This window comes from Chrysemys picta, chromosome 2, assembly GCF_011386835.1.
Source record: "Chrysemys picta bellii isolate R12L10 chromosome 2, ASM1138683v2, whole genome shotgun sequence".
NCBI lineage: Eukaryota > Metazoa > Chordata > Testudines > Emydidae > Chrysemys > Chrysemys picta.
This window is the reverse complement of record NC_088792.1, coordinates 36,463,301-36,490,645: the sequence shown is the minus strand read 5'-3', so window position 1 is coordinate 36,490,645 and position 27,345 is coordinate 36,463,301. Positions and strand designations below refer to the sequence as shown.

The window sequence follows — 27,345 nt, the reverse complement described above, 5'->3', positions numbered from 1 at the left end:
AGTCAAGGAATAACACATCCACTGCTTTCCCCTCATCCACAGACGCAGTTATCTCCTCATAGAAGGCAATTAGGTTAGTCAGGCATGACTTGCCCTTGGTGAATCCATTCTGACTGTCCCTGATCACTTTCCTCTCCTCTAAGTGCTTTAGAATTGATTCCTTGAGGACCTGCTCCATGATTTTTCCAGGGACTGAGGTGAGGCTGACTGGCCTGTAGTTCCCCGGATCCTCCTTCTTCCCTTTTTTAAAGATGGGCACTACATTAGCCTTTTTCCAGTCATCCGGGACCTCCCCCAATCACCATGATTTTTCAAAGATAATGGCCAATGGCTCTGCAATCACATCCGCCAACTCCTTTAGCACCCTCGGATGCAGTGCATCCGGCCCCATGGATTTGTGCTCATCCAACTTTTCTAAATAATCCTGAACCACTTCTTTCTCCACAGAGAGCTGGTCACCTCCTCCTCATACTGTGCTGCCTAGTGCAGCAGTCTGGGAGCTGATCTTGTTCGTGAAGACAGAGGCAAAAAAAGCATTGAGTACATTAGCTTTTTCCACATCCTCTGTCACTAGGTTGCCTCCCTCACTCAGTAAGGCGCCCACACTTTCCTTGACTTTCTTCTTGTCACTAACATACCTGAAGAAACCCTTCTTGTTACTCTTAACATCTCTTGCTAGCTGCAGCTCCAAGTGTGATTTGGCCTTCCTGATTTCACTCCTGCATGCCTGAGCAATATTTATATACTCCTCCCTGGTCATTTGTCCAATCTTCCACTTCTTGTAAGCTTCTTTTTTGTGTTTAAGATCAGCAAGGATTTCACTGATAAGCCAAGCTGGTCGCCTGCCATATTTACTATTCTTTCTACATATTGGGATGGTTTGTTCCTGCAACCGCAATAAGGATTCTTTAAAATACAGCCTGCTGTCCTGGACTTCTTTCCCCCCTCACGTTATTCTCCCAGGGGATCTTGCCCATCAGTTCCCGGAGGGAGTCAAAGTCTGCACTAAAGACAGGGATTTGACCTTTCTGTTTTGAAAGAAAAATACAGCATATCATCCTCAAATTTACTGCACTTACTCTTCAATTACAGAATGAATTTTCTGAGCGTTTACAACTACATCTGTTAATTAGTTTGGGTTAAATTAATTAAAAGCTGGGCCCTTTAAGAAATTTTGAATCTGTGTCAGTCTTTCCTTTGTCCTGTGTGATCTTAACAGTGGAATAACTCAGACTTCAAACTTTCCATATGTTTAAAATTAATTGAAATTTCTTGCATAGGCTATATTTTAAGTAGGTTGTAATTATGAAGTGATAACTTAGTATAGCTAATTGCTATTTTTATATAGGCTACAGTCAGGCTGTGGTCAACAGCTCAGGTAACTCTTAAGTGGGGCCATTGTGACATCAAAGATAACTCAACCAATTATCACTCTTCCTCTACAACTGTTTGCATGAAACAATTTTATTTGTTGTAATGACTCAGCAGTATGAGGGAGACTGGACACATGTCTCAAGTGTTTTCACTGCCAGATTACTTGGCCCAGCTGCCACAGCTTTCCATGGCTATATGTTAGCTTGGGCAGCATGGCTTGAAAGGCTCTCCATTGCACTGCTGCCACAACCCTGCTGCGCACTGAGGATGCACTGCTGGGGGAATTAAGGCAGGAACTCAGGGGAAGACCTTAAAGGGGGGAGGGATAGCTCAGTGGTTTGAGCATGGGCCTGCTAAACCCCCGTTGTGAGTTCAATCCTTGAGGGGGCTACCTAGGAATCTGGGGCAAAATCAGTACTTGGTCCTGCTAGTGAAGGCAGGGGGCTGGACTTGATGACCTTTCAGGGTCCCTTCTTGCTCTATGAGATAGGTATATCTCCATATATTATATTATTATAAAGCACAGAGATATTTGAACTCAGGAACTTGGCTCTTCCTGTCCCCTTTGTCATTGCACCAGTCTCACTAACACAACCATCTAAGTCAACACACCAATTATAAATTAAGGGCCAGAGCAATCAGTTCCATTTGGCTGCTTTTGGCTACCCTTATGATGATGATGAGAGTCAGCATAACAGTTTGGTATGCTCTGACAGTTTTGTTCTGCTTTGGTGCACTGGTGAATTTGCCTTTTATTTAACAGTGTGTTCTCTGCTGATTTCTTTTATGAACTGTAGTGGGCTGCTATCAAAGCAATTGTTATCTGCAGTGGTGGCTCCAGGCACCAGCACTCCAAGCATGTGCCTGGGGCGGCAAGCTGCGGGGGGCGCCCGGCCAGTCCCTGTGAGGGCGGCAGTCAGGCAGCCTTCTGCGGCATGCCTGTGGGAGGTCCACTGGTCCTGCGGATTCGGCGGCAATTCGGCGGTGAGTACGCCGAAGCCGCGGGACCGGCGGACCTCCCACAGGCATGCCGCCGAATCCGCGGGTCCGGGGACCTCCCGCAGGCATGCCGCCGAAGGCAGCCTGCCTGCCGTGCTTCAGGCGGCAAAGAAGCTAGAGCCACCCCTGGTTATCCACTACTATTTCTGGACTTGCACCTGCCTAAACCATGACTATCCTCATTCTGTCATCTTTAGCCCAGACAGTACTGTGCAATTTTGAAAACAGGCTGCATCTGCCCATCCCAGAGGCCATGTCTACAATGCAGCCTACCCTTTAGGAAAGCCCACACATGTCTATTTCCCACTTGCACTTTGTAGTAAGTGTGCCTATAAATATTTGTTCATGCACAAGTTTTTCAACATGTTGCCTTCTGTGCTGTTAAACACAACAGTTTTTGAGTTGCTTAATATATGTAATTTCAAAATAACCACTGAGGTACACATGTGGGGAAGTTAACTACATGTAAATTATTCTTGACTGCGGCGATTAAGGCATGCACATTGTCTGTTTAAAGGAAAATTTTAAAAAATATAATTTTCTCTTATATATGCTAATAATAAATTTGAATATTAAACAAATATTACATGTATTACATTATGGAAAAATGGGATACAAAGTTATTTACATTTAACTATATTAATGTGAATCTTCCTTTAGCTATACATGCAAATGACTCTAATATGAGAGTGAGATTTAGGAGCAGGTATATATTTTTATCATTAGTTCAAAATCCTATAATACTTTGCATGACAGCAATGGCATCCATTCCTTTATTATAGAGTGTGTGTGTGAGAGAGAGATGGGGTCTACAGGAACCACACTGAAGCGGGCAGTGGGAGTAGAGCAATAATGGGTTATGGGGGTGTCACACTGTCTGGAGTGGTTCACAACTGTGAATGCCTATCTCGGGGCAGACTGTCAGAAAACAGGGTAGACATTCCAAAGTGGTGGTGTGTTCTGTAATTAGATTTCACCAAGCCAGTGACAAATATGAACTCCTGGATCACTATGCCAGTCTCACCATGGAGTTAGACAGTCCCCTTAGACTCTCCAGCCTATCTTGCCATCCAGATAAACTGGGCTTTGTGATAAAAGGTCACTTAAACCTGAAATCGCACCACATCAGGTTGCTCCCAGTCCCAAGAGACCAGTCACTTGCCCCAGACCAATTGATACTCCAGATTGCATATCAAAGACAATACTGGCAGCCAAGTCTATAGTAGACTAAAGGGTTATTAGCTAGGAAATGAGAGTTATTGAGAGGTTAAAGCAGGTAAAATATATGTACAGGTGAATCATAGTTTGTAATTCCAAATGGTGGCAGTGATGTAATAAACTGCTAATTTCCCAAAAATCTTTCCAGGGCACCCAGATTGTATCTGGGACTCTCCACTTTGTATCTGGTACACTTCCCTGCAAGATTCCAAACAGCTCAAAGATGAAGGATTTTTCTTAGAATCCATTCTTATATCTTCTTCTGACAGAAGACGCACTGAGAGTGTCTCTAACCATGTGGGCTTTTCCTTTGATGATGGGTGACCTTCAGTCATCAGACACAATGGCCATTTGCTTTGGAATTAGCTTTTTCTGATAAAGTCCTTCATCAGCATTCCCAATTCTGCACTGATGTCTGATGAGTTATTTAGTTACAGGAGAAATTACAATATAAATGTTTGATGCATCATAACAGGATACAGATAAGAGAAAACAATACACATAACATCCCATTGATTTTATGAAGTTTAAACACTCAATACACTTATACATTTAACAATTGTTTTGATCTATGCTAATACACAAGTGAATTGGCCTGAATACACTGTGACATGACCTGATCTGCCAGCATCACAGAAGGCCGCACCCCTCACCAGGTGCAATACATGTTTCTAGTGGAGGAATAGTTTAAAAGGACACTAGTAGCCCAGGAGAAATGAGAATGAATTATATGTGGCACCAGGAAGCAAAGCTGATGCTGAGATCTGTGGCAGGAGTGTCAACAACTTTGTGAAGGTTGCTTTAGAAATAGGGACCTGGACCTTCCCCCACCCTGCTTTCTTGGAGAGTTGAAAGTCCTAAAAGAGAGTAATTGACTGAAGAGAACATTAAGAGACAGAGGAGAATCTGCTAAGCCTGTGATCATACCTCAAACTGAGTTGCTTCCGAGTTGGTAGGAAGTGACCCAGCTGGAAACATAGTTTGGGGCAGTTCAGTAACTGGGATGGTGTGACGCATGACCAGCAAGGGTTAAACATCCTGCAGAATGAATGACTCAAATTCAATCCTTAAAGACAGATGGGGAGATAATGTTTGTGTTTTTGTGTATTTACATATATATGGATAGTGGTCAATGTATGGGGAGATTTTGGCAAACCAGTAAAGTGCCTGAAACCACTATGGCTTATTGCTAAAAGCAGCCTAGTCAGCAGTCTCAGCTTGACCAAGGCTGGAGGGGAGGGAGTTTTGGGTGCCACAGAAAGAGCAGCTTGACCCCGCATCCTTCCTGATAAGAATTGTGTTTGAAGTTGCTGATACATGCATTTTAGAAGAGCAGGATGTGCCCCAGGAATGTCTATTGGGGCCTCAAGGCTGCAAACTCTGGGAAAACCCACACCTGGTTAATCAATAATCAGAAGGAACCTCCTGCTTGAGCATTGAAACTGCTTACTTAACAAGTTTTCTTTAAGGGACATGTCATTCTATTACTAATGTATGAATAAGGGGGAAAAGTTTGAGGTAATTGGACTCTTTTGGGACTTGTTTGGACTCTCCCTCTGGATACATCTTGTGGTCCCCACCTGCAGATGGAAGATTTGGCCACCAGAAGCCTGCCGCTGTGTCACTTGAGAGCCACACTCAGCGTTGGTAATTATCAAGGGTTGGGGGTGTTTTACTAACCTGTTGCGGACGTGTGTAAATACTTGAGACTAAGTAAAGTTTAGCTTTAAGTGAAAGCACTCTTGTTTTGTCCTGTTTGTGCCAGCCATCTATCGCTCAGACGGCCGTGTCTCCCTTAATTTATTTCCTGACACCACCTCACACAGAATAAAAGTTACCAAGAGCTTTGGGTTGAAAGAACCCCAGGTAACAGTCAACAATGTAATAAACAGTCTCTGTCTATGCTGCATTCTGATAATTCAGAGATCAAAAGAACATCCTAGCATTTAAATGAATTGTAAACACAGGATATCACTGTATTCATCTCATTTATAGCAAAACATCTGTGAATGGTGGATGAACAGGCAATTGCCTTATGTTAATTTGTATAGTTAAGTACCAGTGATGGACCTACTTCAGTCACCCTAATTACCAATTGTTCCCCCAGAGACTCCAACCTGTCAAAGTAGGCTTGAAATTGTATAAAAGATCATTGGGTCCTGATCCCGTTATCTCAGATCTGCTTAAGCTTCATCAGGGGAAGTTTGAGTCACAAGATTGAGGTCCCAGTTCAGCTGGAAACACCCTGAATATGATATTGGACATAGGTTATAGTCCAATGGACTAAATTCTAAAAGAACTCTTTGCAACTACAAAGCTCACGATCTCTGCTATGTATCTGCACCTCAGGAATTGAACTCATGTCTGTATTTATATTGATCTTTTAACCATGACTCTTTTCTTTTTTTAATAAATTTTAGTTTAGTTAATACGAATTGGCTGTAAGTAGGTATTTGGGTAAGATCTGGAATATTCAGTTCCCAATATTATCTGGGAGATAATGTATCCAATCCTTTGGGACTGGTAGAACCTTTTCTTTTATATGATGAAATAAGATTTTCAGAAATCTTCATCATATTTGACTTGGGTACCTGGATGGAGGCCTGAGGCTGGGTTAATTCAAGGGAACTGTGTTGTTGGCTTCTGGGCAATCAGTGAGTTAATAAAGAAGCTGTTTTATGCTGTCTTGATAAATCTACGTATTGAAAATATCCACCAGCTTTGGGGATTATCTGCCCCATTCTTTGCAGTTCACCCTAATTGAGTGACCTCAGCTGGCCCCCATTGGGACTCCAGGCACAGACGGACACTCTAATAAACCCCTGGGGCCCTGGATTTGGATCCAGTGGAAGGGGAGGGCCTGAATCCCCCTACCTTAACCCCCTCCGTTCTTTCATTGAGGAGAAATTGGAGCAAGTGGGGGTGGTTGAGGCTGCAAAGGGTGCCCCCTCTGGGATGACTTGGCTGACAGAAACTATAAGGCCATGAACTGACCACTAAGCCATCTGGTCATAAGACCTTCCCGCTACAGTGTGTTTATGTATATAAAAACATAACTGATAATATGGACTCTCCTTAGCTAGTCATTTTCAGCTACTCTCTTGTAATTCCAAAATAGATATTTAAATTAAACAAGAGTAGACTGCAATTTAATAGTGTGTGAGGGGGTGTGCTAGGCCCAGAGGCTCCCTGCTGGAGGCCTCAGGGTCCTGCCACAACCCAACCTAGAGAGGAGTAGAAGAGAAGTCCTGCAAGCAGCCTAGACTGGTTGCGGGGAAGCAGCCAATGAGAGAGGCTGCAGGGAGCAGCCAATCAGGACCCAGCAGAGCCATATAAAAGGAGCTGCAGTGTTGAGCACCTGTCCCTTGCTGCCTGGAGCTGGAGGAGAGAGGGTTGTGCTCCTAGCTGGCTGAAAGAGCAGCAGGACCATGGACAGCTCAGTGTGAACAGGGATGGGGGAGCTAAGAAGTAGCTCCTGGCTGACTGCTGGGACTGAGTAGTACTGAGCCCAGGGAGGGCCACAAGAAGACAGGGTTTCCAGGCAGGAAGCCCTGAGGGTATGGCCCTATACCAGGGCCAGGACAAGTTAAACACTGTATATCCCAGAAGGGGTTTGTTCTGTTTCACATACAGACAGTGTATATGACTCAACTGGAGGGCCGAGTCACTGAAAAACTGCCTGAGAAACCACTGATGGATCACCATAAACTGAAAGGCTGCAGATACACCTGACTAGAAAGGGATGCTTGTGAGAGGTGGGTGCCTTGCCCCATTACAGTGTGTCATGAACTACCTCCCTTCCAATGCATAATTTTGCAGAGCTCTGATCTAGTAATAAAACTTTAAGCATGAACATAGTCCACTGAAGTCAATGCTTGAAGTTAAACAGGTACTTAAATATTTTTGTTGGATTAGGGCCTCTTTCCTGTTCACATAACATCCCTCTGGCAATTACAAAGGTTGCTTATGTGGAAAAGTAATAAAATTTTAAATGCATGTTAGTTGTCTTTTAATAAGGAGGAAAACCATGTGATCTATCAGCCCTCCATGGACCATAAGCAAGTGCTCTGCAAACCACTGGATTAAAGGATTTATTCTGGGAGAGTGAACACAGAGCTGGCATTATGGAGTTAACAGAAAAGTGGAGAATAAAAGATTGAAAAGGCAAGGAAGGACACAGGTTACAGAAATATGACTGCAGGGTTAGTTAGTTTAGGCAAGGATAGATCTAGGTAGCTCAGTTGTATGTGTGCTTTTTAAAATGTTAGATAATGCTGCAGAAGTGTGATTATGGGAGCAATCTGAATGAGGTGAAAGCTAGGCAAACAGATTTTGGAAGACAGGCCACGCTTAAGGGGCAACATAGAAATAGGTGCGGAGTCAGCAGCAGGGAAAAAGAAATGAAAGGGGGGTATTGAGGTTGGTAGCTGAAGCAGTAATTGCTGGAATCAGAAGCAGAATTTGTTTTATAACTAAAGTAAATGTCTCAATCCAATCTATCCTGGACTAGAAGTAGTCCAGTACAAGCCTAGCAGGGATCCTGGATTCCAGTGCACCGGGAGAGCTGTATGAAAAGAATATACAGTGGCCTGACATGTACCATCCACCTTTTCCTAGCCAGTGCTATGAACCTACTTCTTTAATGAGGAATATATTTTGCTGGAAAATGACAAGAAGATGCTCTTCATAACAGCAGACAGCCAGGCCCCAAAGTGAGCCTGGAGCGTTAACTGTAGCCCCCCAAGCCTGAGCGCGCTCCTCCCTGTGTTGAGCGAAGGGTATTTTAAGCATCCTGATCCCCTGCTCAGCCACCCTCCTTTTCCTCTTCTTCTTCCGTACCTATAACTGACCCGAGTTTATCATCTATTCCCAGTGCAGTCAGTTTGGCTAAGGCAGCAGCGGTATCTTTTTAAGCCCATCCAGCAGATGTCTCTATTCGACTCATCTACGCCCATCCCCACCCAGTTAAAATACATCATCCTTTATTCAACCTCTCCTGGGGGCCGACTCGAGAGCCGCCCTCCTGTTCCCCTTCCACAGCCCGGGCCGGGCCCCCTCCCGTGGCAGGGGGAGGAACAGGGGGCTGGAGACACCCTCGCCCCAACTTCCCGCCTTCTGCTGAGCCGCGGACCCCCCGCAGGGCGCCAGGTCCCGAGCCGCGCCGCCGCCTCCTTACCCAGCACTGGACAGCGCCTTCCTCCCGGCCCGCCAGTGGCTCTCGGGTGACTGACAGGCGACCCGGCCATACGGGGAGCGGGACAGCGGGCGTGCACCTACGAGGGCTGGTTGGGAAGGGGCCAGCGGTAATGAGGGGTTGGCTCTGGCAGAGCAGCCTGGTGAACAGCCTCCCGCAGCCGGGAGAGGGCGGAGCGTGGCTCTCTGGGCTGGGAAACCCGAGCGCTCAGTTAGCCCGGCACCCGCTCCATAGGAACGAGCCGGTCCGACAGGACCCAGCCCCGCGCCTCCCCGGCACCGTCCGCGCGCCCCTCGCCATGCCCGCAGGATGCGGAGCCCAGGCGCGTGTGTCCGGAGTGGGAGACGGGACCTGCCACCTGCTCGGCTGAGGGCGCGGCCGCCTCTGCGTGCAGCGCCTTAGAACACCTCGGTGGCAGCGGCGGGGGGATGAGGACGTAAGCAGACTAACTATAGCCTCTCCCCGGAGCAAGGGACGGGCTGCCACCTGCTCGGAAGCCGGGCTGCGTAATTCCCAGCGCTGCCCACCGCGCAGAGGGCGCGCTCGCTGGGCATCGCCACAGGTGACTTGAATTTTTCCGCTGCAGCTGCCTTGCCAAGACACGCCACTGCCACTGATCGTTGTTTTCCACCTTGCTGGGGGTGGGTGGGGATAGCCGTGATAATAATAGTAAAGGGACCTAGCCGTGCCTGCGAGATCCGAGGACATGGCTCGGCGCCTGCTTCTCTCTCTCCTGCTCTTTGCCCAACTGGGGGTCGGGTCTGGATCCAGCCAAGGGCGGACGGTGCACCACAAAGAGAAAGCAATCACAGGGAAACAGCCTATTTACAACAACATCAAGAGCCCGGATCCTCCCCCGGCTCCCTGGAGCAGATCTACCGAGAGCACCATCTTGGCGCAGAGGCTCACCGAAGAGGTGCCCCAAAACGTGGCCTCCTTCCTCTACACGGGGGACTCCCGGGAACTGGGACGCGCCAACTGCTCTCGGAGGTACGAACTGGCCAGCCTGGCTGGGAAGTCTCGCCTCACCGCTCACCCGTCTTTGCACGGTGCCCTGGACACGCTCCTCCACGCTACCAACTTCTTGAGCATGATCCTCCAGAGCAATAAATCCCGGGAGCAGAACTTGCAGGAGGACATGGGGTGGTACCAAGCCTTGATAAGGAGTCTCCTGGAAGGGAACCCCAACATATCCAGAGCCGCTATTACTTTCAATGTAGAGCCCTTGTCCTCTGCTCCCCAGGTTTTCCTCCAGGCCAGCCGGCAGGAGACCCAGATCCTCCTGCAGGATTTGTCCTCCACAGCTCACCATTTAGCCAATGCCTCGATCGAAACCGAGTGGTTCCACAGCTTGAAGCGCAAGTGGAGGCCACATCTGCACAGGAAGGTTTTAACCCCGGGTCCTAAAACTTTGGAGAGCAGCTGGAAGAAGAAGTACAGCCACACGGCAGATAAGAACCACATCAAATGGTCCTCGCCCTACCTGGAGTGTGAGAATGGGAATTACAAACCTGGATGGCTAGTGACTCTGTCAGCAGCTTTTTATGGGCTGCAGCCAAACCTTCTCCCCGAATTCAGGTAGGAGGAGAACTCCTTTCTATAGTTACTAGTACTCAGAGTTGTGTTGGGAAGGTGCCACAAATTCCAGATGGGTTTGTTGTAGGGAAGGGGCACCCAGGAACTTGTCTCTCAACTAACTTGATCATCCAATTCTAGAACAACTCCCCCACCCTCAATCAAACACACAGCAAAATCAAACTTCCTTTAGAGGCAGACCTTGCCTGAGCTCTTTATTGCCATGCTCTAGGGAGCTGTTGCCTGGTAAAAGCATCACTTTTTGTGACAATGTATAAAATACTGTTTTCTCTAATCACCTGAGTCTGGGGGAGTAATTTTCATGGTCAGAAAGCAGGGTGTGTGTCTGTGTGTAGAAGAAAGCAGGAGAAGTTGCCTGTTGGAGTTAGTTATTTCTAACTGCAGGAGGAATGCAGAGTTGGTAGTTAAATGTTCGCTGATGTGTCATTAGTTACTGTGGTGTATAATTAAAACCAGCTCAATCCCAGACATAATTTTAACCAGCCAGAAAACATCATTTTTATTCTGCAAACTGCAATTTATAGTCTTTCAAACCCATCCACTCTGGGATGTGCTCAAAGGTGATAATAATGCACATGCAGATGAATAAACCTGTGTCACCTCTGTTCACAACACAATGCATATAGTTAGATCCTTAGATGGCTACAGGTAAAACATTAATATTTTTTGTAAAGATAAACGTGTAATATAATGCTCCCTTATGCCTCTGCTATTTTATGTCATAAAAGCTGATACATGGGATGTTTAAATAGCTGTATACAAGTTATTCCCTGATAGCCAATGAGCTGTGAACAGTAGAGAAAAATGTACAAAGGCCCAAGTCTGAAGTCTTTATACTTTGATATCAGCAGGAGATTTGCCTGAGTAAAGACTGAAGCCTGGAGCCCATGGATGGGATCATAGGAACTTTTGTTGTGAGGAAAAGCACCAGATAATGCATACTGGAGTTCCTTTGAGTTCCCCACTGTGTCCTTCTTTTTTTTCCTGAAGTGGGTTTTAGCCTTTTTGTGGGTAAAATAGAGGTGCAAAGCTTCTTTTGTGTATTTGGTGCCCCTTTACTTTGGGAATCAGCTGTTGTACAGAGGTAGCCAAGAACAAAGAGGTACATTATATGCTTTACCGGCACTCAAGGTAGGGAGGCCAGACAGCAATGACAACAAGTGCAATTCAGCCAGACATTTTTGTGAATTACGGTTTTCTAGGCTTAGTATAGGAGTACTTGTGGCACCTTAGAGACTAACAAATTTATTAGAGCATAAGCTTTCGTGGACTACAGCCCACTTCTTCGGATGTCCACGAAAGCTTATGCTCTAATAAATTTGTTAGTCTCTAAGGTGCCACAAGTACTCCTGTTCTTTTTGCGGATACAGACTAACACGGCTGCTACTCTGAAACTAGGCTTAGTATGAAATCCACTGGAGTCAAATCAAGGATGAATATGGCCAAATGTCTCTGAAAACTCCAGCCCAATAGAGAGTGACTCTTCTCCAGTGGAATGATGCTCTTGTACCCTGAACTCTTCTCACATGTTGTATTGATTGGATTAACAAGAGTGGAGCCCAGCTGCAAGCTCCTTGTTGCCGAACTTCTCAGAAGGGCAAAAATCAACTTGGCTGCTCTTTTATAATTTCTTCAGAGCTTGGCCCAGCACAGCACAAGGTGAGTTCATATGCCAGAAAAGTGCTGGTGTTTCACTGACATCCGTTGTTTTTACACTCAGTGAATTTATAGGTACGGATAAATGGAGATGACTGTACATGCAGTGGTGCACAGCATGGAGCCTTCTCTTGTTGGGGCGGAGGGGGAACATATAATCCACAAAAGTTTATTCATCCCTAAACAAGTGCTATCTGGCTGTTGGCTGACCCCTTCAGCTCCGTCCATCTAAGAACTAAGATCTTTACTTAGGGCTTAATCCTGCGCCATAGAAGTCAATAGGAGGTTTGCCATTGACTTCAACAGGAGCAGAATCAGGCCCTGACGCAGCAGAGGGTCTAGAGCTTTAAAGTAACTCTGTTTCATGCCAGGATTCTATCCACATGATCCCTTAAAACTTCTCTTCATCCTACCAAAGAACACTTCTGCTGGACTGGGTACAGCCCCAGCCTTGCCACAGACACATCTCTGTGATGTAGGCCCACACTGTGATAGCCCTCTCCACTCCAGGCAATATACCAGGTCCATTTTGGAGCAATACTTGCCACACAAATTGACCAATAGAGGTCATTATGGTAGCAATACAAAGCATTTCCTTTACCTCTGCAGCCTTCCCACCCTGCCACCCCATAAATGTGCTTTTTAGCATGTTGGCATAACAATGATTAACTAGATACAGAGTCCATTGCAACAATTTTATGCACCTCTGGGCAGCTTTTATACACCTATGTTTTTGGAGTTCTATGTTCATCATCACTCTCTCTTTTTTTGTTTTTCATTTGAAGATACTGAAAGGGGCCATGTTGTTAGCATGTTTAAAACAGATTCTATTGTGTTGAAAGGTTAATATTAAAGGTGATTAAACTATTATGTATGTTTTATTATTGTTAAAAAACAACTGAAATACAGGTTGTTAAATGTTTCTGGTAAATATTGTATGTGATTGGGGTGGAGAAGTATATACATTTGATTTACACTGTCAGGGTCAAATGTTTTATTTCCTGTTTTCAGTTTGAGGAGTGATACATGAAAGATGAGCTTGTACTTTAAAATATACATACAAAGATATTCTACAAAATATTGGAAAAATACTAGGGCTGTCAATTAACTCACGTGATTAGCTAAAAAAAAAATTAATCGCTGTTTAAATTGCACTGTTAAACAATAGAATACCAATTGACATTTATTAATTTTTTTATATATTTTTCTACTTTTTCATATATATTGATTTAAATTAAAATACAGAATACAGTGTGTACAGTGCTCACTTTATATTATTATTTTTATTACAAATATTTACACTGTAAAAATGAATAACAAAAGAAATACTATTTTTCAATTCACCTCATACTGTAGTGCAGTCTCTTTATCGTGAAAGTGAAACTTACAAATGTAGACTTTTTTGTTACATAACTGCACTCAAAAAAAAAAAAAAGTAAAACTTTAGAGCCTGGAAGTCCAGTCAGTCCTACTTCTCGTTCAGGCAATCGCTAAGACAAACAGTTTATTTACATTTATGGGAGATAACGCCTATTTTCACTTTCAGGTGACATTGTAAACAAGAAACAGGTAGCATTATGTCCTGCAAATGTAAACCAGTTTGTTTGTCTGAACGATTGGCTGACCAAGAAGTAGGACTGAGTGGACTTGTTGGCTCTAAATTTACATTGTTTTATTTTTGAATGCAGTTATTTTTTGTACATAATTCTACATTTGTAAGTTCAACTTTCATGATACAGAGATTGCACTACCGTACTTGTATTAAATGAACTGAAAAATACAATTTATTTTGTTTTTAACAGTGCAAATATATGTAATAAAAATAAATATAAAGTGAGCATTGTACACTTTGTATTCTGTGTTGTAATTGAAATCAAAATATTTGAAAATGTAGAAAACATCCAAAAGTATTTAAATAAATGCTATTCTATTATTGTTTAATAGCGCGATTAATCACCATTAATTTGTTTAATCGCTTGACAGCTCTAAAAATACATTATTCTAGTTTATAGAAAACAAAAGATTAGCCTTGTAGTTTTTTAAAAACATAAATTATTCTAATATTGCACAAGATTTTCTATAATTCTTAGGTCCAAAGTTAGGCAGTCCAAACCCCAATACTTTTTTAAAAGAAGAAGTCAATTAAAAATATGAAATCAGAAACGGAGTGAAAAATTCGACACAGTCATTACAACATTAGTATTAATCACCATAAGTTGCCTCCCAGAATAGGTTTTTATTTCCCCTTTCCATCTGTCATTGAGTGACACAACATGTTTTAAATTTCAAATTCCTATTTAAAGCCCATATGCTAACAAAACACGTATATGCTGGTTTCTTTCTTTTGAAGAAGTTACACTGATTCTCCCCAACAAAATGTGTCTGTGAACCATCTGTTAGGGATGCGTTAATGCTGCTTCCATTCGTTGTCTGGCATGAGAGCAGTAGCGGTAATTTAGTGCATGCCCACTCTAAACATCTTCTAACTTTTTATATACTTGCTTGCTTGCTTATCTCTGGAGTATGATACTGTATGCATGGTGTGACACAGTGAGACATTAATTTTCTTGATGGAAGAGTATTCTTTAGGCTTACAGAAGAGGAGTTTGCCTTTGCTTGTATTTATATGAATGCATTGCAGTGCAGCGGTTCTCAAACTGTGGTTTGTGACCCCAAGGTGGTTTGTGACCCCCTTTTAATGAGGTCAACAGGCCTGGTGTTAGATTTGCTGGGGTCCGGGCTGAAGCCAAAGTCCAAGCCCCACCATCCAGGACTGAAGCCCTGGGCACTGGGGCTCAGGTTACAGCCCCCCCCAGCCCAGGGATGAAGCCCTTGAGCTTTGCTCACCCTCCCCAGGTGACGGGGCTTGGGCTTCGGTCCTCCTTTCTTGGGTCATGTAGTAATTTTTGTTGTCAGAAGGGGTCACAGTGCAATGAAATTTGAGAAATGCTGTGAATAGTGTATGGACACCTCATATTATTAAAAACACAGGGCTAAACTCTGCTCTTAGTTACACCCAAGTAGATCTGGAGTAATCCCACCAAAGTCTGCAGAAATGTTTCAGACCTACATTTGTGCAAAAAGAGTAGAATTTGTTTCTCCTGGTTGAACATGAGTACTACCACAAATATAGAGTGGACAAATGACTACTATTTCTGTCCAATAGCTGTTGCTATTTGTTGCTAGACCCTTCTTCAATGGCATTCTGAAAATGTAACCATAAAGAGTTTAAAGAATAACCTCTTACTCCGGGCCATGAAGGCCTCTGTACTCTGCACTGCCAGAGGAAGTGACCTGCAAGGGTAGAGCCCTCTACTGAAGACATCTTGTCATCTGTCCTAGACAGTTCTGCCCCAGGAACTGGAAACCAGACTACCTGAGGTGAAGCCCCAGAAAAAGAATTTAGAAGAAAATATGTTCCTATATCTTGTCTTGCAAAGGCTAGCAAAGTAGGCCAATATTAAAATGAAGCTGAGAAACTAAAGAGAACTCAAAATACGCATGATAATATCCCAGCTCTTTTAAGATAATCACTGCTTAAATAGTTCTAAAATAGCTTGGACCTCTTATTTCCTTAGAAACCTGTTATATTTTTAGCCTCTTCTGTTGGCTTGGAGATTTTTTAGAAGGGACTGTTCATCACACAGTGGCAATGGCAGTGCTTTATTTTACCATTTGGGAAAACATACATTTGGTCGCAAGGATAGATTTTTTAAAGAGGCTAAATGCACCATATAGTGAAATTCTCCCACCACCATCCTGCCTCCTCCTTCTCCTTATAAAGCCTGAGTAATGAGGTTTTAGGGATGGCGTTCACCATCTAAAGCGTGGGCACAGAAAGGGCTAGAACTCAGTCCCTCTGCAGTTGCTACTCCTGCACAGAGTGGTGGAGCAATAGGATTTGTCATGAATCTTGTGGACCCCTCTCAGTGTAATTACCAGACCTCCATTATATACTTACCTGGAATCACCTTCTATGGTGCAGAAACCTCATGTTTAGCTGGCCCTGGTGCAACCCCACTGCAGAATTTACATGGTGTGAAGAAACTTGCGTATGTGTTCCCCACTGTGGATGCATTTTACTTTCTAGAAGTGCATATTTGACCTCTGGAGAGGGAGTTGGATGTTAGTACATTGCTTCTACAACTGCAGATGATTAGTGGGCCAACGGGGAGGGTGGATAGCTCTGGTGGAAGTTAACCGCACAGTTTGGTATTCAGTAGACTAGCCATTAATGGTTCCCTTTTCAGTTCTAAATAGTATCTTGAATACAGCCCTCATTTTCATTAATATCCTCTTGTAATGCACTAACATTGTGGGCAGTGATCATGACTATTACTCATCAGTATCTTACACTAGGCCTGAATATCGTAAGGCCACAGGCATTCCCTTTCCCGCTATTGTAACAAGTCCAGACTGCTTCCTTTTTGAGTCTGGTACAGTATCTGTGAGTTTTCTTTCTTTAATTTTTTTTGTTTTTGTTTGTTTTTTAAAGAAGAACTATTGGGAGAGTACATCTGAAAGATGATTCTTTTGGCAATTCAATGCCCATTATCAGCAGGTTGACCATTTATTTTGAATGATGCTACGTGCTGGAGCATTTACAGAAAATAAATGGACTACCAAATTCAGCTGACCAAGTACTGTTTTTTATTTTCTGATGCTTGTCTTTCTGGCTTTTAGATCCAGTTCCTGAAATGTATTTAGGTGCCTAATGTCCATTGATTTTTTTCTGCTGTATAGTCAAACCTGGTCATTCTTTCCATAAAGATAGTGGAATTCACTGAGCCATCATTCCAATTTCAGCAGGAATTGGACCTAACCCATATTAAGGCATGTAGAATGGTGTTTAGTTTGAAGTGCATTACTGAAAGCAAATAAATCCATGGAGGAAAATTCATATATATGAACAAACAACAATTTCCCAGGGAATATTTTACGTAGCTTCTTAGTTTGTTAAATATGTAACAGGAATCAAGTTTGTTATTAAAATTTTTCAAAGATAAGTCAAAATAAATCCTGAATAAATGAAAGAAAATAATTTGGCCAATAATATTTCCCCTTTATAGGTGATTCAAGTCCTTACCTTAATTCCTTTCTCACATTTTAAGCTAGTTTTCTAATTCCCTAAACTCTACAATCCAGTCTGCAATATTTCAAATAGTGAAGGAAAGACATAGGATAAGGTTTATGGAGGATTACATGCTAAATGTACATGACTTCACATATTAGTTCTATAATCCTAAAAACATTGTAAAATGGTGAAATTGATACCTTCTTATCCTAAGATATTATGACCCATAATAAGTTGGGAGTGGAAGGGGGACAATAGATTTGACTTTGAAGATAATAAATGGATCATTTTAAGCATTTACTTCCTAAACATTTCAAAACGTTTGGCTTTATGGCCATGAAAGGACAGCAACTGGTGGGATCAGAGAAAGCCCATTACTATGATATGGATAATTTATTATCTGTTTAGCGTAGCAGCCACAATGTTCTCCAGACATCTACGAATGAATGGTCCCTGCCCTAAGGAGCTCACAAGACTAAGGAGAGACAGATAGAGCGAGGTTAGGGAAGAGGAACAATAAATAAATAAATTAAAAACCAACAAATCTTCTTGAGTCACTGCTGGAATCTTGGACTGTTGGAATTCAGTCCGAAACACAGCAACAGTGTGGTTTTGTGTGAGGACTAAAATGTGGACAGGGTTGAAGTGCACGTTACATTTGTGAGGGTTATTTTGGGTTTGAACATTTGGAAGGAAGACTAGAAAGAACCTGCTCTTTGGGGCAAACTTCTATTATTTCTCCTCCCCTCCCCCATGACAGCACATCATCTGGGTAAATTGTCAGAGCTCTATTGACTTCAGTGGAGCATTGACAGTTTACACCAACTGAGGATCTGCCCCTTGATCTTTACCACTTTTTATTCCTTCAATCCACAGTCTCAATTTGTGGACACAGAAGTCCCCATGTGCAAGGCTGTCCCTGATGGCAGAATTCAGCCAAGTAGTAATTTAAGAAAGAGAGACTATTTTAAGAAGCTCTTTTGATTTAATTACAGGGAAATCCCCAGATATGCAGCAATGCATGCCATAGATCTGAAGGCTATGTTGTCAATGAGATTGAGGATTCTAATCTTCTTTCAGATATAACTACTCCACACTTGTAATACTGTTCCAAAGGCCCATGGGGATTTCCTTTGCAGGTGAATCCTAATTCATGTGCCCACATTGCTATCCCCTGTTCTCTGATCAGGTTTATTTTTAGTGAAAGTTGGTACTCCTATGAAAATGTATGTTGAAAAACAAAAATAGTGCTATTGCTAAGGTCTTAGAAAAATCTGTCTCAGTATTAATGAAAACTGAATTGTAGTGGGGGGAACAGATCAAAATCCTATTCTTTGCCACACATACAGTAAGTCCCTATTATCATCTGAAGCTCTAAGTGGCAATCATGTGTTTACATATAGACCAACATTTTTAAAAATGGCCGAGTGTTTTCCAAAGTGACTTAAGCACTTTGACTATCAATGAGACTTAGGTTTCTATGTGATATAGGCACCTAAGTCACTTGGGCACACTTGTAAATTTTATACTAACATTTTTAGAAAGTGATTGGTAATTTTGGGAAACCAGCTAGAGACACCTTGAAGGGGCCTGATTTTCAGAAAGTTCTGAGGACTCAAGATCCTTTTAAGGTGTCTCAAGTTGGGCAACCAAAAATTGACACCCAAAATCACTAGTGACTCTTGAAAATCTTGTCCAAACTAATTAATTATATGTATGTATCTGTCTAGCAGTGCAGGGATTTGCAGAGTAGTCAGGCTGCACCATCTGTGGGGAATTAATCAATTCTTCCTTAGCACATGGTAAGAAGGATGCACTGTAGGGAGTTGGGAGCCTGAGTCTGGTAGTAAGAGTCAGGAAGGGCCTCTAGGAAGAGTTCTGGAGCCAAGGAATGACATCCTCTCTACCACTTGACAGCCCGGCCTTAAAGCTTGTCTTTAGCTGGGAGAAGCACTGTGATGTTTGTGTTTGATCCTTTAAATTCTTTACATTGATTTCTCTGTTTTCTAATATAGCACATAACAGAAGTGTTTATACTCCACTTAGTTATGCAGAATCCTTTCATGCCCAGAATGGTTAGCTTAGGAGGTCAGTCTAGCATCTTTTAAAAGAAATATATATTTCACAGTTGAAGCCTTTACAAAGCATGAATATAACCTAGAGAGCTTTTCCAAATTCCCCTTTAAAGGTTGTGTCCTCTTTATATGTTCACATCTAGCTCTAACTTGCTGGAAGTCTTGCTAATTCTAAGAGGACTTCTCTCCTCATATCTTCTTGACTAAGAGGCTTGTGTAGCTTATATGGGTAGACTATAAGCAGAACTGATTACAAGGATCTTTTATTGATATGTTTGACATCTCTTCATTTTTATTTGTCCTCTGCTCATGTGCATTTAATTTTATATAGGTAAGCACTAGACAAACTGCATTCCTGTTCAACCGAGACTTGACCTCTTTGACAAAAAGACTCCTAAAATCTAGGAGATAGAAGGACCATGTTTGTCACTGTTTAAATGTTTGGCAAACCATTCTGTGCGCTTCTGCTTGTAAGCAGCACTGTGAAAAGGAAATATACTCTTTCTATTTTACAGAGTGACACTGGTGTCAAAAATTCTCCTGCAGACGCAAAAGTTTGTAACTCATTGTTACAATGAAGTATAACTACTGAAAATATCAAGATAACCACTAAGCTGGGAAAACAAGCTTAAATCAATTACTGGCACTGATTTTGAAGCAGACAGAATGTCAACAAACAGTGGTGCTGGAAATTAAGGCAGACATGAAAGCTTCTTAAATCAAACCTTCTGACCTGACGGAAAATCCTTGATGACATCATTCTTCAACAATTCCCCATTATACATCATTCAAACTAATAATTTCTTGTCTGTGGAAATCCAAAATGTTAAATATGACCCTCTAATCTTGAAGCAGTATTTTGTGTCAGCTTTGTAAAACAAGGGTAGAAAACAGAATATTTATAGTAATAAGGAGATTAGCTTTCAATGCACAAAATACACTTAGTTGCCAGATGGTCTACAATTACCATTAATATTATTATTAACTTATCACTGTGGTTGTGACTTGGGTTCAGCTAAGCTGTTCTGTCAGCCTGGGTGAATATCAGACTGATACTATGTGCCGACAAGCCAAGTTTTACTATCATGCTATTGACATTTGTGTCTTGATCACTTGGACCAAGATAGCAAAGCTAAAATTATTCCCAGCTAGTTCTGTAAATATAACATTTGGAAGTAGTTGATCCCTATATGTACTAGTAGGTTGTCTTTTTCCATATGTTCCCTTTTCGGCATACTGAATCAAAAATAACTAAAAATGTGGGTAGCTAACCAGCCTGTGTTAGCTACTGTATTAATACCAGTAAAAGATTTCAGAAATATATAATCATCCTACATAGCTGTATATGCTTTACACGTACATATGATGGTGTGGTATGTCTGGGATGGATGCAAAAGGGAGGTCACCACAAATGAATGCCAATAAACCTTTTACTACACTGTACTATGGTGATATATTCTGTAAATATCTCACACAAATCTATTTTAAAATTATTTTACATCTCTCAAGTAGATTAAAAAGCTCTGTTAGCCCCGTTCCAGTCCCTATTATTGGCTTACCAGAACTGTGGAATTAAAATAAGACAGAGATACAGAGATGGGAAACACATGCTGGAGAGGCCTAGTAAAAAAAATAGTTAAGATGCACAGTGTAAAAGTGATGGCCTTACTACTTAGGACACTGCCTAATCCCCATGAGTAGCTCTGGCTAAGGGAAGTGGTCTCATAACTTTTAGCATAGCAGTTGGGGTACTCACCTGGGATGTGGCAGGCCCAAGTTCAATTCCCGTCTCTGCCTGATATGGAGAAGGGATTTGAATGTGAGTCTCCCATCCCTCTTCCCAGCTAATCGCTGTAGCCGTGGGGGTATGGGATAGTCTAGCAGAGGTCTTTCTCAGTCTCTCCCATTGAAGCTACTCCACTTTGTATAAATCTTTAAATAGTGATTGCAGCAGTCTGCCAAATCCCAGGGGAGTGCCCCAACAAGCAGGCTATAGTCATTCCCACAAAGTTTCCCTGGGCCAGTGACTATTCCTTGTAATCATGAATGGCTCTGAATTGCCACTATGAATGACAACGAATAGTCATTTGGGGGCTGGGCATGATGGGATGGAGAGCGAGAGAGATGGATGGGGGAGAGAGAGAAGCTACATTTACACTGTAACCTCTCCTCCTCCTCCAACATCAAGTCTCAGAGCCAAGGCCAAGTGACTGGGGCCCATGCTATAGGGCTAAAAGTAGCAGCGTAGATGTTCTTGCTCAGGCTAAAGCCTTTGCTCTGAAACCCGGTGAGTTGGGTGGGTCTCAGAGCCTGGGCTCCAGCTTGAGTGGCAACATCCATACTGCTGTTTTTAGTCCTGTAGCACAAGCCCCAAGAGCCTGAGTCAGTTGACCAGGACACTGTGACTTGCTGCTGGATTTTTTTTTCAATGTCTCTGTACCTAGAGAGAGACTCTCTAGCCTGATGGTTAGGGTACTCATCCAAGATATGGCAGACCCAAGCGCAGATCCCTGCTTCAGTTATTAATTCAATTCATTATACGATGTGGAACAGCTTCAACAGGACGGACTAAGACAGGCATACATCAGAATAACCTGGTGGCTAGACACTTTCTTGGAATGTAGGAGACACAAATTCAAATACTTCCTCCACATTAGGGAGAGCCTAGGCAGGAATTGAAACCAGGTCTCCCACATCCTTGGTGAGTGCCCTAGTGACTGGGCTAAAAGTTACACCTCTACCCCGATATAACGCTGTCCGCAGGAGCTAAAAAATCTTACCACGTTATAGGTGAAACCGCGTTATATCGAACTGCTTTGATCTGCCGGAGTGCGCAGCCTCCCACCCCCGGAGCGCTGCTTTACCATGTTATATCCGAATTCGTGTTATATTGGGTCGTGTTAAATCGGGGTAGAGGTGTATAAGGAAGGCACCTGCTCCTGTACTCATTTTGTGAATCTTGTCCTCTGCTTTTGTTAAAATACCTGAAGTTGAAATCACAACCTTCAAGTTGGGTGAAATGAAATATTTAATTCACCCTGACAAACTTTTGTTTCTGACTTTTTGATTCACTGAACATGTTGAAAACTTCCACTTGTCAGTTTGACCCAAAACTACATTTTTTGGCTGTGGGGAGGGTTTTTTTTGGAATTGCTAGTAAACTGAAAAATCCATTATTTGCCCAGCTTTACTCATGAGAAATCTCTTTCCCAGGGCCGGCTCCAGGGTTTTTGCCACCCCAAGCAGCCACCCCCCCCACCCCCCGCAAAACAAAAAACAAACGAACAAAAAAGCCATGATCGCGATCTGCGGCACTTTGGCAGGAGGTCCTTCGCTCCGAGGTGGAGTGAGGGACCCACTGCTGAATTGCCGCCGAAGAGCTGGACGTGCCGCCCCTCTCTGGTGTGGCCGTCTGAAGCACCTGCTTGGTAAGCTGGTGCCTGGAGCCGGCCCTGCTCTTTCCTAGTTTTATTGTTGGGCTGCACTGTGTGTAGAAGAGAGGAAGGTTTCTGACTGCTTCTAGGAAGAACCATTACCAGTTTTGTTTTCCTCCTCCCTGATAGGAACTTCTCTTCCTCTACCCTGTCCTTCTGACACAACCCACCTCCCCTTTCTGCTGATTACCAACCTCACCAATTCACCAGGGATGGGGAGAGGGGAAAGAGACTGGTCACATTAGGACTTCAAGCAGGAAGTGAGGAAGAATCTGAATGGTGACGGGAATGTGGGTTAGAACTGATAAATGTTTTGTCCACTCTTTTAAAATAAAAAAATGAAGCTTTGCCAAAATCAAAATGTTGTGAAAAGTTTTTTTTAAAGTTTTAATTTTTTCAATTAAAAAAGTTGAAAACAAATTTGTCTTGTTTCAAATTGAAATGTTTAGGTTTGAAAACCCAAAATAAAATGAAAAAATAACTTCAATTTGAAACAATCTTATTTTGAATTTTTCTTTTGTTGAGGAAATGAAAACTTTCCATGAAAATGTTTGAACAAAATCATTTCACTTGAAACTTCTCACAGAATAAAGTTGGACTTTTCAACTATCTTGCATGTAGAAAAGGCTGAAAACCAACATACTTTTCTCTAAGCGGAAACCACTTAGGATGATGTACTACTCTAGTGCACTAAGGGGTAGAGTACCTTAGGGTACATCTACACTACAGCGGGGAGTCGATTTAAGATACGCAAATTCAGCTACGTGAATAGCGTAGCTGAATTCGACGTATTGCAGCCGACGTACCCCGTTGTGAGGACAGCGGCAAAATAGACTTCTGCCGCTTTTTGTCGGCGGCGCTTACTACCACCTCTGCTGGTGGAGTTAGAGCGCCGATTCGGGGATCGATTGTCACGTCCCGTCGGGACGCGATAAATTGATCCCGGAGAGGTCGATTTCTACCCGCCGATTCAGGTGGGTAGTATAGACCAGACCTTAGTTACAAATTCCTCAGTCTAAAACAAGTCCAATCACATTCAAATGCTTGTTCTGCATTTACAGTCCCTAATTGCTCTGAGTCCTGTGTACTCATAAGTAACCACCTCTAGCTACACTCTTGTTTTCCGGGTCTCTTTTTCATCCCCTTATAGCTCTTAATCATGATAGGAATTGTACAACAGTTTGCTCACCACACAGCACAGCCTACTGTTGCAGACAAAGGCTTTGCAGTTTTACCCCCACTCTTAGAGTGGTTAGGAAATTCTTAAATCATCTTATTTTCTCTCTTATGCACCCAACCTTTTTTAGAAAAAAAAAAAGTGTTGGGAATAACCCTCCCTTCTACCAATTAAAAACAAAATCTACACAAGGGATAAGTTCTCTTCCTTAACAGGAAGTAAAGCCCTCCTTCCCTAAGGCTTCTACAAACTCTCCTAGGTGAGGCTGCTGCAGCTCTAATAAGGATGACTCATCACAGATCTTTCAGCAGGTGAATCAGTTTCTTCACAGCAGGTAGAAGAAAATATTTAGCTAATGTTTGTGAGAAATTTCCAACAGTTGCAAAAGCCTCTGCTTTATCATGAGCAAGTGAGTTTGGCTGCAATCCTGCAAGTTCCTTTGCAGGACTGGACTCCTCCTGTGTTTATGCAGTACCCCATTGGAATGAACACTTTGCAGGACTGACTACCCCGCAAACCCCATTTGTTGGCATGTATGTGTTTTTAAGGACCCAAAAGTGGTCCAGAAAAATGGTGCAAATCTGCATGATGTATCTGATTGGTGAAATTTGTGTTGGGCAGAGTTAGAAGCTAACTGAATGTTGTGAGCAATCACATGCACCTAGACAGTTTGTTATTGTTTGCATGTGGTCAGGGGCTTGGAAGCACTGTGAAGTCTAAGGTTGAGGATTAAACTCTACTCAGGAATCTTGATCCACCCACACCTACATCACATATAAAATACTAAACTAGTAAGCCAGATTTTCTTATTCTTGGCCAAACTCACCCTTTTGGTACCTGAAATATGGAAGATCTTTTGATTTGGATTGAAGCAGGCTGTGGAGGGCTGAGCAATCCCCAACCCCCCATTTAAGCAAATACAACAAGCACTTCTGAATGTATTCTATAGGATAGATGTAGATTTGCACAAAGATATGAACTAAATGTACTTATCTAAATATGAACGATGAATTCATAATGATGAATGAATGAATTTAAAAATGTCTGCCTAATACTATATAATTTATGGATGAACATAATAAGTACTTTAAGATGTTTTACATGAAGAGGGTAAAAATGAGTCTGAGACGTGGTGACTTATTTTGAATCTCAGATAAAATCTCCTTGATTGATGAATTAGACTCTAAGTCAGTGTAACTATTGACTTTGGAGTTTCACTTGCTTACACCAGGTCTGAATTTGGCCATACATGGCCCAAAGGATTAAATGAATCTATTGCTCTGTTCCTGTTTTATGATGATCAGTCTTACTTGTATAGTCTGTGCTCTTATCAAAAAAGGCTGCATGTTCTAGTGGATTAAGTCAGGAGTTCCTGAGTTATATCCTGGCTATGCCTCTGACTCCTTGCATGGACTTGAGGAAGTCATTTAGTGCATTTGTGACCCTGTATCTCCGTCTGTAAAATGGGGATAGTAATATTTCCTACCATACTAGACTCTCGTGAAAATTAATTAGTTTGTACATCACTGAAAAGATTAAGGTGTTATAGACATAACTTTAATTGTTTTAATTGTTTGTGTGGAATATTGTTGGCATAATAAACATGTCACATTCTTTAAAAAACTGATGTTAGGCAATTGGATTCCTAACCTGAAATTAGCAGGTTAAATTTAGAGACCCCACAGCTGATATCATGCACTTCACCGGGGGTACAGATCCAAGAAGGCCATGAGTACTGGCTGAAAGTGCTGGGCCGGCAATCCGTAGTTTGTAAGGCTATCCCTGTATTTGGTAGTGGAAATTAAGACTTTGCAGAGGTATTTTTTTTTTATAAAGTAATTGGCTGCAAAATGAGGCTGTGCTTTTTAGCATAGTTCGGCTTGTTTGAAACTTTAATGAGCTTGAGGATTCAACATCGAAGTTTGCTAACTTTATGCTCTGCAAGTTATTCTAATTACTATGACATTTTAGTGTGACATTGTCCCACAATTATTATATAATATCCCTTACAAAAACACTGCACTAAAACTTTTATAATTAAACACACAATACTAGTCAAATACTAGTAACAGGTATATAATCTCTGAAGATGAATATAAATCTCCTCAGAACTAATTCCTTCCACTGACTATTCTAAGAGAAAGGAAGGAAACTCTCTTCTTTTCTCTTTTTTAAAGCTAGGTAGCTGCACTTTGAACATTTTTTGCTTTTCATACTGTCCCTTTTGAGGTGTTTATAAGGCAGTATGATTAACTGGAAATTGGATCAGTCTGTTTTCAGTGGAAGGAATCTTCTAATACTGTGGGAGAAACTTTTGATGATGAAAGCTTTTAAGTTCCTGGCACATGAGTATGATTCTTGAGAGAGTGCTTGCTCGTTTATTTGGTGTATATACTGGAAGCATCCTTCTGAATTTCCTAGACACCAAGGACTTGATTCTCTGTTGTCCTTCACTTTGTGAAATCATTTACATCAGTGTAAAGAGGGTGTAAAATGCTATTGAGTCAGAATGTTGGCATTGTACCCTTGCTTTATACTAGTGTAAATGAATATACAAAACACAGGGCAACAGAGAATCAGGCCCCAAAGAATGCTCCAGAATGTGTAGCAAAGGACTATGTGTTGTGGTCACCGAGCTACTATGCAGCAGGACTATGTTGTATGGGTGCTTTAGAACCAGAAACAGATGGTTAAGGAGGCTGTGGGGGAGGGGAGAAGGGCTCTGCTACACTTCTGGTGGCTAGGAAGTTCATACTCAGGTATGCAGATGGGATGTTGGATTTAGAAACAGTATCTTTGTCTGGGAGGCTGGCTTCTATCAATCTAAGGAATTTATAAGGCCTATATTACTGTTGTTTCTGGGCACTTCACAATCTTTTTAATGTATTTATCCTCACAGCACCCCGGTGAGATAAAGGATATAAGTGAGGCACTGAGAGGTTAAATGACTTGTTTGAGACCTGCTGTGTGGTCTGGGATACTCAAAGCCAGGACTCCTCGGTTCCTTGCTAACAGCTTAACCACTGGACCATGATCCCCTTCAGGGGCTTGAGGTCAGGTTCACGGGTCCATTGCACAGGTTTCTTGTGGGGACTGGGTAGAGGAGTCCTTGCCTCATTGGTGGAGGTTTGTCTGTTCCCTAGTGGGATCCCATGCCTCTGAAGAGAATGGTAAGAAGAGACTCAAGGTCAGAGGACTTGTACAAAATCACACAAATTGTGTTTTCCACATGTGGGAGAAATCAGAAACGCCCACTTGGGGATCCCATTATTTGTGAGCTGCCCTCTCCCCAAAGACCAAGGCAGGGGATGAACTAAGACAAAAAGTCACTTCAGAGGGAAAATGACTTTGAAATGTCAAACTTTTTGTCAAACATATTTCCTTTTTTGGCTAGCTCTGGTTATTGATATGTGTTGTCTGAGCTGGAGGGAGAGCAGGCAGGTGAAGGTCAGTCAGCAGATGCATCAAAGAAACATGCTGAGGGTAGTGTGATGGGGCTGCGGACAGATGTGAAGATGTAAGCCGGGAGTGATGGGAGGTAGCTTTGG

The 27,345-nt window shown here is 42.5% G+C and overlaps 1 protein-coding gene across 2 annotated transcripts in view; it reads left to right on the top strand.

The window, feature by feature from the left end:
- The first annotated feature begins 8,947 nt into the window (after window positions 1-8,947).
- Window positions 8,948-27,345, top strand: part of GPR158 (G protein-coupled receptor 158) — a 323,156-nt gene continuing 304,758 nt past the window's right edge. For both annotated transcript variants that reach the window (XM_005302808.5, XM_065586867.1), the window contains exon 1: window positions 8,948-10,363. In XM_005302808.5, coding sequence (XP_005302865.2) covers window positions 9,492-10,363 — 872 coding nt within the window. In that variant the 5' untranslated portion in view covers window positions 8,948-9,491. The remainder of the gene's footprint in view (window positions 10,364-27,345) is intronic.